This window comes from Bipolaris oryzae (assembly GCF_000523455.1).
Source record: "Bipolaris oryzae ATCC 44560 unplaced genomic scaffold scaffold_40, whole genome shotgun sequence".
In the NCBI taxonomy this organism is placed as follows: domain Eukaryota; kingdom Fungi; phylum Ascomycota; class Dothideomycetes; order Pleosporales; family Pleosporaceae; genus Bipolaris; species Bipolaris oryzae.
Window position 1 is genome coordinate 162,984 of NW_006911316.1, and position 13,613 is coordinate 176,596.

At 49.3% G+C, this 13,613-nt stretch overlaps 6 protein-coding genes across 6 annotated transcripts; 3 read left to right on the forward strand and 3 right to left on the reverse strand.

The window, feature by feature from the left end:
• Nucleotides 1-730: 730 nt before the first annotated feature.
• Nucleotides 731-2,686, forward strand: COCMIDRAFT_35454 (uncharacterized protein; the record flags this gene model as incomplete). The annotated part of the gene is made up of 2 exons (XM_007688292.1): nt 731-822; nt 931-2,686. The coding sequence occupies 2 exons, from the start codon at nt 731-733 to the stop codon at nt 2,684-2,686; spliced, it is 1,848 nt and encodes a 615-aa protein (XP_007686482.1).
• A 1,481-nt stretch (nt 2,687-4,167) lies between these two features.
• COCMIDRAFT_91282 (carbohydrate esterase family 1 protein) lies at nt 4,168-5,217 on the forward strand (the record flags this gene model as incomplete). The annotated part of the gene is made up of 2 exons (XM_007688330.1): nt 4,168-4,521; nt 4,576-5,217. The coding sequence occupies 2 exons, from the start codon at nt 4,168-4,170 to the stop codon at nt 5,215-5,217; spliced, it is 996 nt and encodes a 331-aa protein (XP_007686520.1).
• A 274-nt stretch (nt 5,218-5,491) lies between these two features.
• On the reverse strand, nt 5,492-6,789 carry COCMIDRAFT_35456 (uncharacterized protein; the record flags this gene model as incomplete). The annotated part of the gene is made up of 5 exons (XM_007688293.1): nt 5,492-5,809; nt 5,862-6,056; nt 6,113-6,526; nt 6,574-6,622; nt 6,701-6,789. 5 exons carry the CDS (start codon nt 6,787-6,789, stop codon nt 5,492-5,494), a joined length of 1,065 nt encoding a protein of 354 aa, XP_007686483.1.
• Nucleotides 6,790-8,104: 1,315 nt separating this feature from the next.
• COCMIDRAFT_91238 (uncharacterized protein) lies at nt 8,105-8,691 on the forward strand (the record flags this gene model as incomplete). Its single annotated transcript, XM_007688331.1, has 2 exons — nt 8,105-8,398; nt 8,461-8,691. The coding sequence occupies 2 exons, from the start codon at nt 8,105-8,107 to the stop codon at nt 8,689-8,691; spliced, it is 525 nt and encodes a 174-aa protein (XP_007686521.1).
• A 120-nt stretch (nt 8,692-8,811) lies between these two features.
• Nucleotides 8,812-10,314, reverse strand: COCMIDRAFT_91316 (glycoside hydrolase family 30 protein; the record flags this gene model as incomplete). Its single annotated transcript, XM_007688332.1, has 2 exons — nt 8,812-9,868; nt 9,929-10,314. 2 exons carry the CDS (start codon nt 10,312-10,314, stop codon nt 8,812-8,814), a joined length of 1,443 nt encoding a protein of 480 aa, XP_007686522.1.
• Nucleotides 10,315-11,594: 1,280 nt separating this feature from the next.
• On the reverse strand, nt 11,595-12,902 carry COCMIDRAFT_91267 (uncharacterized protein; the record flags this gene model as incomplete). The annotated part of the gene is made up of 1 exon (XM_007688333.1): nt 11,595-12,902. The coding sequence occupies one exon, from the start codon at nt 12,900-12,902 to the stop codon at nt 11,595-11,597; it is 1,308 nt and encodes a 435-aa protein (XP_007686523.1).
• Between the last annotated feature and the right edge of the window lie 711 nt (nt 12,903-13,613).

Genomic DNA, 13,613 nt, shown 5'->3' on the forward strand with positions numbered 1-13,613 from the left:
CGGCATATCCGCTTGCATCTGCTCGTTCCCGTTTAGGCCTCATGAAAAGCACGAGAAGCCAATTGAAACTGGAAAAAGCAAGCCACCACTTGGCGGTGCTCGGTCAGTGGTAGGCTTCTTCCGGTTCGCCCGCATTTGATCAGCGGGGTGCAGCATCGCCGTGTCCACTCCCCATTGATCTACCCGCACTTGGCATCACTATCTCAACAGCCCGACCTACTAAGCGTCACCCCAGCCCGCTTACTCTGCATGCAATCGCTCGCCCTCCTCAAAACACCGACATAGTGTCGTCTTTGGCTGTTTATGACGAGCTGAAATCACCGTCGTGGCTTACCCCACTTCTCAAGTCGCCGACAATCTTGCTAGACAAGTCCTCCATTAGATGCGCCATTGCGAGCTGCTGCATGTGCTTTCCTCGAAAAAGAAAGGCAATTCGAACTTCAGCTGGGATGGCAGCTCTATTTCGCGAAATGCACTGGGCTTATTGCGTCACCTATGCGTGTTGCTCTTTGCTTGCAGTCAACCTCGAGCAGCCCATGTGTCAGATGATAGGCTTGCTATTCCCGTAGGAAGTGTCAATGTGCCACTCCAAAGTTATCGAATCAGCTAATTCATCGCCCCTTGACTCCCGCCACAGATAGCATAAGTATCGCCAGCTGCTCGTGTTTACCACTGCCTAAACTTCAACCACTTTTTTCCATTTCATCTTTTATTGCATTTCATAGCCACCATGACCGACATGTTCGCAGTCGAAAACGACATGACGCCTGAGAAGCTCACTGTCATGAAGCTCAAGGCCAGCGGGCTTGGCCGAGATATCATGTCGGAGCCCTCGTCCCCTACCGGCAACCGATCCTTCTCCTTTGCATCCCAAGCCAACGGCCATATTGGAACGCTAACCACACGTCGATCAAACCGCCAGCTTAATAGCTCCTCTCGTCGTACCAGTAGCTTTCTCCAGTCACATCGTAGCAAGATGTCTAGCGAGCTTACCACTCAGGCGGACGGAAAGGTCTTCGCTCTGATGGATCTCATTGCAAATGCCTCTCGTGAGGCTGCTTCACTCAAAGAGTCATGGGCACGCATTCTCTCAGAGCGTGATACTCTGTTACGCGAGAGAGACGAGCTTATGGTCACGGTTGAGGAAGTGACCGAGGAGATCCAGCGCAAGGAAGCCGAACACTCACAACACGGCCATGAGCATGGAGAGAGGAAGAGACAGGTCGAGAAGCTTATCCTTGAGCTCACAGCTGTCGTCGCACAAGTTTCGGAACATAAAAAGAAACTTGCGGATCGCGACCGTGCACTGGAGCTGACCCGCCATGAGCTTCACGAGCTCCAAGCCTCTGTTGCACTTACGGTCGGCGAACACGAGAGGACTCGTTCCGAGCTGGAAGCTACATATGCAAGACTCAAGGTCTGCGAGAGTGAGCGCGACGTTGCCCGTCATGACTCGGAGAAGCATCACAATGAAATCCGCGCACTTGTTCGTGAGCACACCGAGCTTAAAAGCAAGCACTCAGAAACCATCTCCAAGTTCGACCTGACCCGCAAGGAACTAATCACGATCAATGAGCGTATCAAGTTGTTCGAGCTTGAGCGGGACGAACACCTTCATGACAAGGACCGCTTGAACGAGGAACTGAAGCGTGCCAAGTTCAGGGTCGAGGAGGCAACTCGCGAATTCACTGAACTCACTGAGAACCACGACCGTGTTCAGCGAGAGCTCCATAAGCTCAAGGAAACCCTTCGGTCTGTCGAGGCAGAGCGTGACGACTTTTCCTTCACCATCGAGAACTTGCGTCGCGACCTTAAGGTCAAGGTTGCTGGGTGGGAGGAAGCTGATGCTCGTGCCAATGAGTACCTGCTCAAGCATGAACACGTCAAACGTGAAGTTGTCTCTGTTAAAGAGAAGCTCCGAGAGATCGAGCTGGAGCGCGCCGAACTCTCGAGTGTCATTGATCGCTCCCGTGAGGAGCACCGCCTTATCGTCATTGAACGCGAGCAGCTCAAGCAAGATGTCCACGATGAACATCGCAAGGTCGAAGATGGTCGCCGCCGTATCAATATCCTGGAAGAGTCTCTTCGCCGGTCTGAGCTCGCCACTGCTGAGATCAAGTCCGAGATCCTTACCCTGACTGAACGCAATCGAGTCTTATACCGCGAGGGCGAAGACTCTCGCATCAAGCAAGGACATCTTACGACTGAGATTGCCAGTCTCCAGGAACAGCTAACCCTCTTCCAAACCGAGGTTACCAACCTCAAGTACGATCGCGATCGCGCACACTCCGACCTCAATGCCTGGAAGCACAAGTATGAAGAGATCACCGAGACAGTCACATCCTACGAGGACTCTTCTGCAGAATTTGAATTCGAAATCACATCTTTGCGCACATTATTGAGCGAGGCCCGTGAGCAAAAGGAGCGCGCCATTCAGGCCCGCCACGCCGCCGACCGCGAGCGCGACGAGTACATTGCCAAATACGAAGAAAAGTGCCGCGAGATGGAACGCTTCGAGGAGAATGCCAGCAGTATGTACCACGCCCACAGCAATGCAAGCGGTGGCCGCATGGGCAAGACGACGACTCACACACGGGTTGTCTCTGGCGGCACCACCATCCACAATCATGATGCGAGTACCGGCCACGCCCACGAGCATGGTGAAGGGAATTCTCTTTTCGCCTAAAGAGACGAATGGCAAAACCGACGTCAACCGTGACATTGACGAATTTGGGTTTCATAGCTTTAAGCATTGGCAGCGCTCGAGTGAGGAGATTAGCATGCGGAATGGGGTTTTTGAGATTTCAGGCCCGCCGCCGTCGACGTCGCCGCCGCCGCCGCTACTACTGCAGCCACCACCGTCATCATCAACATCACCACCACCACTACCGCCGCCACCGCGACCAGCGCGACCGCTTTATCATCTGATAAATTCCACTGTAGTTGCGAACGAGGTAGATGCGGGAGAGGTGGAGTATTGGGCGTATTTTGATGATGGATGGATGAGATTGGATGCTTGGTAGCAGGGCAATGGCGTTACCATGGCAGGTTACCTGGTAATAATTCATTCATAGTTTTCTTCATCTTCATCTTCAGATGCTGTGTTTGTCTTGTCGTGTGTAAGGATGTTACTTTTATGTTAACCCAAGCGATGCTGCCGACATGCCTTGTGCGTTGTGCTGTTTGGAGTTTTGTCGTGATGCTTTGCTATGCATACGTTCACGGTTTCTGCTAACAAAATATCATTTGCGGTCTAGTGTAAAGGGAACATATTGTTAAAGTTTGCTAGACGTATATCCGGGTTTCCGGTAGCGCTAAGCGGAGCGTTTCATGCGCGAGTGTTTTCCCACCAATACTATAAATAGCACCCAAGCATGTCACTGTTAGAAATTTGGTGTTATGCGGTTGTCCTCATAGTGTTGGAATTGCAAATGCTTTGAACAGAAACTATAAACTTGTTTGTTCATCAATAAGTCACATTGGATGAATTGAATTTCAGTAATCGCATTACGGGCGTGTGCTTGTAATCGATCGTGCATTGTTGGCCGTCAATTTTTGATCTTCAACTGTCAACCGTCAATCGCTAAATGCTAAATGCCAAGTGCTAAACGTCCGTTTCTTGATATGCCGCCATAGTTAGTGTAGGATTCAAACTATACGCATGTGGCTGAATAAAAGACCAGTACGCAAGGTTTGATGTAGGGATGCTGCTAGTTTGATCATGACTTACCTTCTGACAACGCTGACGTTTCTTACACTGACATCTACCTTCGACAATGAAAATCTTGAATGAGGCCTATAACATGCCCTCGTAATTCAACCAAGTTCACTGAAAATGGGAACTGAATATCAATGTTAGGACATGTGGCTGATTCGACACACCTGTGGTCCCTATTCAAATGCTGTTCACCGACTGTTTACTTACTATCCTGAGCGTTAAAGCGCATCTCAGCACTAAGCAAAGGGCCGAAAGAAGTTGCCCCGTTGCAATCTACGGCTGACAACTGGGCCGAGCCGGGACCGTTGAGACGATCGTGCGCGACGGAAGGAGGACATCCATCCACAGTCATTGCATTTTTTCCCGTTACTCGGTATAAATGGCGCGTGTTCCTCGACTTGAGGTGATCTGTACGGCAATCGGCCTCCCTACCCTCTACGATCGCAATAATGGCTCCTCTTACCCTCGCCCTAGGTGTCCTCGCAGGACTTGCACCCTTTGCCCTCGCAAGTCCCGGCTGTGGTAGTTCGTTACCGATCAACTTCAAGCCTGGTACTTCAACCACCAATGTGACTATTTCATCCAAGTCTGTCATTGGCAAAATAACGGAAAGGGAATACATTTTGCATTTACCTACCAATTATGCTCCCTCGAATAACAAGCCGGCACCGCTGATCTTCGCTTTCCATGGCCAATTGCAGCCCGCACGGAATATGGAGAAGATCAGCCAGCTATCAGACCCAAACTTCAACAAGGATTCCATCGTCGTGTACCCTGCCGGCATGAATGTCCAAGTCCCAGGTGTAAGCTCGCCTTTCCCGGACCGATATCTTAATTTGACTGACAAAGTAATGCAGGTACAATGGCTAGGCGATGTTGCTGCGCCCAACTCTTCGGTTATTGACGACCGCATCTTCGTCGATGAGATCCGTAAAAACCTAACAGGTACTTTTTGCGTGGATGAAAGGCGCATCTACGCCACTGGCGTATCTAATGGAGGAAGCATGGTTGCGCTTCTCATGTGTGACGCAAAACTTAACAAGCACTTTGCTGCTGTTTCCACTGTCGGCGGCGCATTCTACCCAGATACCGCCATGACGGAGCCGCTCTACCAAGCAGGCTGTAACCCAGACCTGCAGGGCCGAGCACTTCCATACCTGAACCTGCACGGTCTCAGTGACAAAATTGTTCCGTACAACGGCAATAACACTCCGCCCTTTATCCCCGTCCGTGAATGGGTCGACACGTGGGTTAAGCGCGACAACTGTGAAAGCAGATACGTGACCGAAGTTGCTGAGAATGAGACCGTAACAGATCTCAAGTGGAAATGCAATGGCCATAAGGATCTGGTGCTGCACAGGGAGATCAAGGGTTATGGTCATGGCTGGCCCAGCAGGGTTGAGCAGGGCGAGCCGTTCGACTCAATGAGCGGCGGGTCGACCAAATGGGACGCTGCACCGTATATTCTCAATTGGTTTAGCAAGTGGGCTACCTACTAGGCGGCGAAGAGTGCGACATGTATGACGTGTGCCTCGTATAACTTTCGATGGAGATCATGTATTGATTATAAGCTCAAGAGTTCATGCCAAGATTTTTGACTATTATACATAAGATTTGCATCGTCTCAGTCTATGCTACTGTATGGTTTGTGACATCCATACACATTTTGTATTCTCCAACACAAAATATTTCTAAATGACAGTGGTGTACTTGATTTTACTTTTGGTTGACGTTCCAACGTTTCTTGGCTTGAACAGAAAACACTCCTATGACTCAATCTACTAAGAACCGTTGTGAATCCCGATCTGGTGCCGGTACAATGTTGTAGTTGAGCCGTTGGATGTAGTAGTCGTCTTCAAGCTCATGCGCCTGAGGTCGTCGTTTTATTTGCCCAAGTAAAATAGGCTTCAGTCCTTTCCTGAAGTTAAACATGCAGACACTCCCAGCAACTAGCGAGAACAAAGAGAGTGCACCACCTATGCAGATATAGAAAACCATCTCATCCTTCATCATCGTCTTGGAGAGTAGCCCATGACCATACAAGACCAACAATCGGCTGATAACGTAGGCGATATTAGCGGCATGGAAGAGCTTGGCAGAGTTAGTCGGACATTGATAATGATACTGAAGGAAATAGGCTTACCAAGACCAAGATCATGCCGATGCGAATTTCATGTCGAACAAAATATACAGCCAAAGCCAAATGGAGGAGCGTGACAGGGATGATAGCCATGGTCAAAGAGAATTCTGGCTCAACATAGTGCACGTTGATCAAGTCGTAGATCAATATAAAGGCAAAGACGAAATACGGTGTGTACTTGAGAAATCCTAGGTAGATCTGGAAAACGGTCAGCAAGGGAACGATTGCGCTGATATGAAGATACGGATACGAACTTGATAGCACATGTACTTCCATTGTATGGCCATGTCTGGACTGACGTCTTGATACAAAGCCCATGCGAATTCACGATAGAGCTTCATGGCGACAAGACACATGACGGTGCTGCAGGTACAGCTAACCACGGCGCAGACAATCAAACCGGGCGACACACGCCTCCAGAATTCCCAGTCCCTCTTCACAAAAGGAAGGTTCATTCCGTTGAAACCAACAACGGCTCTTGCCGACGCAGTGCGTATCTCTCCATATTGCAGTATAGTCGCGGCTGAAAGACACACATTAGCGACACACAGCATAAAGATCTGAATGTGGTTTTTAATGCGGTATGCGTCTAGTGTCAAGATCAATTGATAGAAACAGCCAAGGGTGTTGATGGAAAGGATCAACGATATGACATAGGATAATGGGACCTGGACAACCATCAGTGATGCTCGATCGACCAGTTAGGGTGTAGTACCTCGTATATCGGTTTATTGACCCATTGCAAATAGACGACTAGGATAACACTAGCATGCGGATTAGTAAGAAAAATCAAAGATGTTGATGGAGCAGGCCTGTCTACTGTATAAGACGTTGAAGCATACATCTGAATGGTTGAATTGACGACTCCTTGAGCCGCTGCAGCTGCGGAAAAGATCCATTCCAGCCGTGTTTCAGGCGACCACGACGGCATGATGCTCGTATCGCACGAGTAAAGGTCTTATTAAATTAAGAAATCAAGTAGCAAACAAATAAAAAGGATAGAATGAGAAAGGCGACAAGACGACCTGCAGCCACAAGTACAAGTCTATGACGATAGCGCAGCGGGCGGCGCAGGATCAAGCCAATGTAAGTACACAAGAATGATAGTAGAGTAAAAATGAGAAGTGCCAAAGCTGCAAAAGAGCTGTCAACACAATGGGTGATCGGCAAGGACGCCCCACAATCAAAAACTCGACACGAGATAGGAGATGGCACTAGAAGCCCGATGTGGTAATGAGGGCCCGGATGACGCGACCCTACCACGTAGTATGCTTTGCCCTAGACCGGCATGGGCATGTAATTGGTTGGCAGGGCTAATTACTTTGGTTACCGATTCTCTATGCGAGTTTGGTGCAAACTCGGTAGAAGTCTTTTCGTACAATGCCGTTTTGACACAGCACCAGATGAATACCATGTCGCTGAATTCTTGGATTCAAGCCCACATACATACGCATGTGTGTAGGTATGGACACGTTTTTTTCTTCTCTTTATACTTTCACGACTCGGTCAGCATATGGCTAGTGCGCGTCGTCACATCGCTCTAGCGCACATCAGGTCTCCTTTCTGTGTTACCATCACTCGTGCGCGGTCCTGGAGCTCTGCCACCATATCGTGCGTCTGCAGGCCATGGTGTCGTTTAGAGTTAGCTAGTTACCAGAAATTGGTCGATCTTGGTCTGTTGCGCGACCTGCAAAAGAGGTGGTGCGAAGATGTTCTGCCGAGATACGCGGTCGCGGAAGCTCCGGCAGAAGAATGATCGACTTCAACTAGCTGCATCTGTAGATCCTGGTAACGAGTGCGAGGCTGGTTCTTGTGTTGAAGTGGTGAGTTGTATAGTATTCTTCTTTGCTTACACAGTAAGTACATCATAGAAGGATGTATGGTGGTGAGGCCGACAAAGAATGTGATCGCGATATACGCAGCAAGAAGAAAGAATCTTACGTACTGATTGATGACATCAAGAAGTATCTACTCTGCAACTCCAATACTACAGCCCCCCCCCCTCGTTTAACTAACATATCTACATACTTACTCAGAGTCCATTGCCACGTCCCACGTGTCAAAGCGCATCTCCCTTTCACAATTGCAGATGGTGTATTGTGATGCGCGATGTGGGTGGCCCTTTTAACGTTGCTACCATCTAGCCTAGACAGGGATTGAAGCATTCAACCCTCGTCTCTTCCACGTGTTGCAGGGCGCCTCCACTTCCATCACCACTCGGTCCCGGACCCTTGCTGCCAGTGGCAATGTCATTCCTCGCCAACCCGTTCGTCCGCCCATCCAGAGCGCAGAATGCTTGGTTTCTCGCTGGTTTAGCGTCATCTTATCCCAATCTCGATGACTCCGTGCGAGTCAGCGAGCAACGGCCGTGCGGTGGAAAATTTGTACCTGGCTGTCGGGTATTTCACGTGCCTCAAGATGACAGCTCCAAAGCGACAGAGATCTCAATTGATGATTGGAAAGATTCCGATCTGGGTGGCAATGCAAAAGATCAGGTCATGGTGTTCCAGTACAAGGGAAAATTTATTGCCGTGAACCACGTAGGTGGCAAAAGAAAGGACAAGCTGTAACCTAGCCTGTGTATTGACCACAATATCCGCAGGAATGCCCGCATTCTTCATACCCTCTTTCCAACGGCGCGCCCTTTGATATAGAAGATTTTGGAGTGGTACTCAGTTCAGGAATTCAATGTCCTAAACATGACTGGTCATTTGATTTACATACGGGACGATCCGATCGTGGCAGTTATAAGCTTCAAGTTTGGGAAGTTCAACAAAGAGCTGGTGCTGACGGTGACGAAATATGGATAAGGAGAAAGCAAAGAATTGGATGAGGCACCCTCGCATATCATGCCAGTTAGATTTCGATATAGCAGCAAGATGATCAAATACACCAAGTTCTGGGAAACAAACAGTTTTGATTTTGTTTCATAGCGCATTAAGTATGCTACACTTTACAGCTTAATGCCCGTAATCTCGAACGTCTGGATGGCATTCTTTGCAAAGTAAGACCAGAACTTGGTTCCGTTAATCACAGTGTCGCTGTGCTTTCCATACTGTTCACCAGTACCGATCTGGGTAGCCCAGCGAGTCACTGCCGCACCGTTCGCTGGACGTTGCGAGAAGCTTGACAGATCGAAGTTGAGGTACTGCGCATTGCCCCAGTTGACCGCTACAATAACTAGGGTGGATTTGCTGGCGTCGTATGCGGCGACGGTATAGTCACTACCGCCATCGAGAATCTGCATGCCTGGGCGAATATGGCGGGCAAATTGGGCGAGGACGAAGTACTTTTGCGTTGGTCCTCCCACCGTCTTGGCGTCGTTATCGGCGTTAATCAGACCCCAGCCACCTTGGTCGAGGACTTGCCAGTACTCCCAAGCTACGGGCTTGAGCCAGCGGAAATCGAGTAGCATGTTGCTTGCCATTTGCTGTCCGGTTGCGTCACCATCACCGTACTCGCTGTTGTAGACTGGCTTGCCGGCCTTTGCGGCCAGGTCGTGGACAGCTACACGATCACCGTTTCCATTCTGGTAGCCGTGTACGTTGACACGTGCAATCTTGGAAATCGCGCTGCTTCCTATGTTCTTGAGGTTGTCGCGGGCCTGGTCATAGTAAGACTCGTCTGACGCCGCAATCACAGTCGCCAACGAGCGGCTCTTGAGGTGCTTGTCAAGATGCCCGATAATCGTAGCCTGGGTGGCTACGTTAATGTGGCACCCCTCCTGCGTACCATCGGCCTTCCACCAGTTGGCAGTAGGCTCATTGAATGGATCAACAGTCTCGAATTCAATGCCCCATTTAGACTTGAAGACTTGAGCAACTGTTGCCATGTACACGGCATGCTGCTCCAGGTTCCACGATTGGATATTTTCGGATCCGTCACTGGCTCCAGATGGGTTGTGGTTGCTTGTCATCCACCACATTGGGCTATTGCTGAAGAGTTCGGTCTTTTCCACTCCCCTCTCAATAGCCTTTTGGAGAGCCTTTCGTTGATTGACATCTACGGTCCTAGATTTCGACAACCAAACTTAGCGAAACAGGTCAGAAAACTATGTAGTGTTGTCTCACCAGTTCCAACTGGCAGAATTTGGGTCAGAGCTCGTCCAATCCACCCAGAATCCTTCCATTTGCCTCGATCTTTTGATGTTGGGGGACACCACCATCTTGTCTGTACCGATAGTGTTCCAACTGCATGCACCGGCGTTATAGCGAGCGTGGTTAAAGCCAAGGCCTGGTAGTGTAACACTGCCAAATTTGGTATCCTTGAGTGTGAAGAATACATCTGCCAGATCGTCTCGGTCGCCGAATTGCTGAGCCCACCAAGCCAGCGACGTTCCCCATCCTTCCCAGATTCCCCAGTTTGATTTGGGGTTGATGGTTGTGGTCAAATCGGCGTTGACGCAAAGGCCGCTCGCGAGCACGAGGACTATCTCAGTAAGAGTAGGAGCGCGCATGGTGACGAAACCCCAAAGGTACCAGAGCTGAGGGTTGGGGCCATAGTGGCGCCATCGGTAACTTCTTATGTAAATAGATGGCAGCACACAAGCTTAGCCACGGTCTTGTTTCGAGTAAAGAAGGCCGGTCCAAACCCACTTCCATCCTGTCCGAGAACATACATAAGCCCGTCGATGCGTGGTGGTGTCAGGAAAGAGGGGTTGTGCTGGTGAATAGGTCCAGTTAGTGCTCAGCATAAGCGGGGGGTGTTGCACCGCCGATCATGCCGTATACGAGAAGGCACTGAACTCATTTCCGTTACTTTTCGAAGGCACGTTTCGACTTGAAAGGCTAGCGTATCCGAATCACTACCATTTTACATCTTGGAGATCCATGCATCTGTGTAGTGTGACGCAATAAACTCTTCTCCTCCTAGTTGTTGACATTCATAGGTCGGAATAATGAACTACACAATTCTTCCGCTTGCAGCACCTTCCGCCTTGGTCATGGCTAGATTCGACACTTGATGTCCTAAACAATGCAGATCATTACAGTAACGGGTATTGCATCCGCACTCCGAACGTTTAAATTGCAAATTGGTGTGTGGAAGCGGAAGAAGCCGAGGTTATACCGTAGTAGTTACCGGCACCTGTTATCTTGGCTAGCCATCATAAGGCGCAGGTGACAGGTCTAAACCATGGCACCGGAGAAATTTCCATCGTCTTATGCCTATTCTAACTCGCTCGAATCGGCACATTCTTCCGACCATGCATTCCAACAGCACGGTGCGAAAGGTGCAGATGATCACGTAGTAGTATGCGCAGCCCAACCATATTACCGACCGCATGGTAGGACTCTTGCGGGAAAAAACTTAAAACACTACATGAGTTTGGCAGGTCTTCAGATTGCACTTCAATATTCTGCTTGATATGCATGCATAAAAGGTGCCATTCGTGTCAGTCATGGTCCACGCTGAGTTGTGGATACTATTTCATTAGTGCCCACGTCGTAGTATAATCATATTTATCTCTTGCAAAACGATCAGATCCTTGTCGTAGCTGTTGATTAGACCAAGAATCGCGGAAGGCAGATACGATACTATAGACTCGAAAATAGAAACCTCCAAATCATTTAGCGTTTCGCCCTCCAATTTCCCGATAGTAAGCATTGCAATAAGCAGATTGAGTTCGCATATCATGGCATTTTATGAACTTGGAAACATGACTCTTTGAAGAATACTATATCTGATTGAGCGTATCCGTATACCGCGATCGTGGAATGCTCTAAAATGCTGCTATTCTCAAGCGGAAAGACCAAAATCCCAGACTTGGACCTTTCGGTCCGGAAAAGGTCCACCCTGCCTCACGAATAAGCTTAAAATATTAAAGTTTTTGACCCTAGCCTCGTCAACTAAAGGTTCGCCAGCAGAGTTGGGAATGTCTGCTATCTTCTTCCAGTCTTTGTAGCTTGCGCCTGCAGTCGCGGCCCAGAGCTGAATTGTCATCTTTGGCTGGTCCGGGAGAATTGCAATTACACTATCGCCAGTAGCAACAATCTTGCCGCGGTAGGCAAGGTACGGTGGCGCAGAAAGGCCCGGTGCGTTGATGGCAGTCTTGGTAAATTTGCCATCTGTTGTTCGCAGGTAATGGTAAAACTGCGGTGTGCCAGTTGAGTTGTCGCGCATCAATGCGTGGAAACGACCTTGACGGTCTACGAACTGCGCTTCCTGGTTGATGATTTGGCTGTTCTGCGGGATCGAGTAGACCTTGACTCCAGGTGTTGAAGGTTTAATGGGAACTGCGACTGCTTGGCCGTTGGTTTGCTTCCAAGATTTGCCAGCATCCTCTGAGAAGGCAAAGAAAAAGTCGTGGTTTGTGCTGGCATCAGGGGTTTCCCGGACAGTCCATGAAACGAACAACTTTCCTCCTTCGTTGTTGATACCATTAACGTAAGCGTTATTGTCCTCGCCCTGCAAATACTTTCCGACGGCGGTCCACTTCCCAGTAGTGGCAGAGTAGCGGTGGATATATGAGTCTCCCGCACCAGATTGCCCTATCCGGAATTCCATCAAGAGGTCGCCACCATCGATAGACTCGAAGCGAGGGTAAGTCAGCGGCGTCCATGGACCAGTGGAACCTGGCAAACTGTGCTGAACAGCCCCGAAAGCACTTGGCGTCCATGCAGAGGGAACAGTCTTGGCGATACCAGCGTTGCTCACACGGTAGTTGAGCGGAACATCATGGTGGTCAAAGCTTAGGTGTATTTTTCCATCGCCACTGATGCCCATGGAGATGGTGTTGTGCTCATCGAGTGTCGTCTGTTCGTAGTCGCTGAAGGCAAAGTACTGCCAGTCGCCAAGCGAAGGCGAAATTCTTCGCCGTCCAAGATTGACATAATGCTTGCCGTATCCAGAGGCTGTCTTGTAGAAGGCTACATATTGGTAGTCTCCAAACGTCGTCAAGGCGTGTTGTTGGAAAGCAAGACCATTGAGACGCACCGACCCCTGCACATCATCTGTGATATTCCAGTTCTTCACCGAGGTAACCGAAAGGGCGGAGATTAGGGAGGATAGCCCTACCAAAGCCAGTAGGGGCGAAAAGAGCTTCATGGTCACGCAGGTGGGCGCTGCAATTGCGGCGCGATCTTGCAACTTATGCGATGTTTACTATAGGCAGAGCAATATATCCAATTGACTGGGTACCAGCCATTAATTCGGAGCACGATGCATCATCTGGTCAATACGGCGCCGCTAATTGATCCAGCTAACTGGATGCATCAATACCGGATTTTCGGGGTATTGTTGCTACGAGGTGGGGAGGCCGGGGAAGTGGTGCACGTGGATGGGTAAGTAGCCTGTTTTGGAATGCAGATATTCGGGAATGAGGCCTGGTATACTATGCCCATTCTCATGTATGTAGTGTAGGTAAGTTCGTGCCTTGTTATAGCAACAGAAGCAAGTCAGATCTAATTCTCGTGTGTCCCATTTGCAACAAGAAAAGCAGACGACTCACAGAAGATATATGGCGATAGATGCTTTTCAGCATAGAAATGTGCGAACAGATATCTTCTTTTTGTGGCTAACAAATAAACATCTGGCAGATTGTTGTACCAGTAGTAACGTGTGTACTTATTAGTAGGCAGTGGTGCAATGCCTTCCGCTGCTCTCTTACTACTTGCTCTTGGTCTTAGTAGTACTACTAGTATGTAGACGACTCGGCCGACGACCCGCTCAAACACGACAACTACAACCTCACAGTATCAGTATCAGTATCTTTGCACAACCGGCCGTGAGCCGGTCCTGAACGATAACAACCATAGA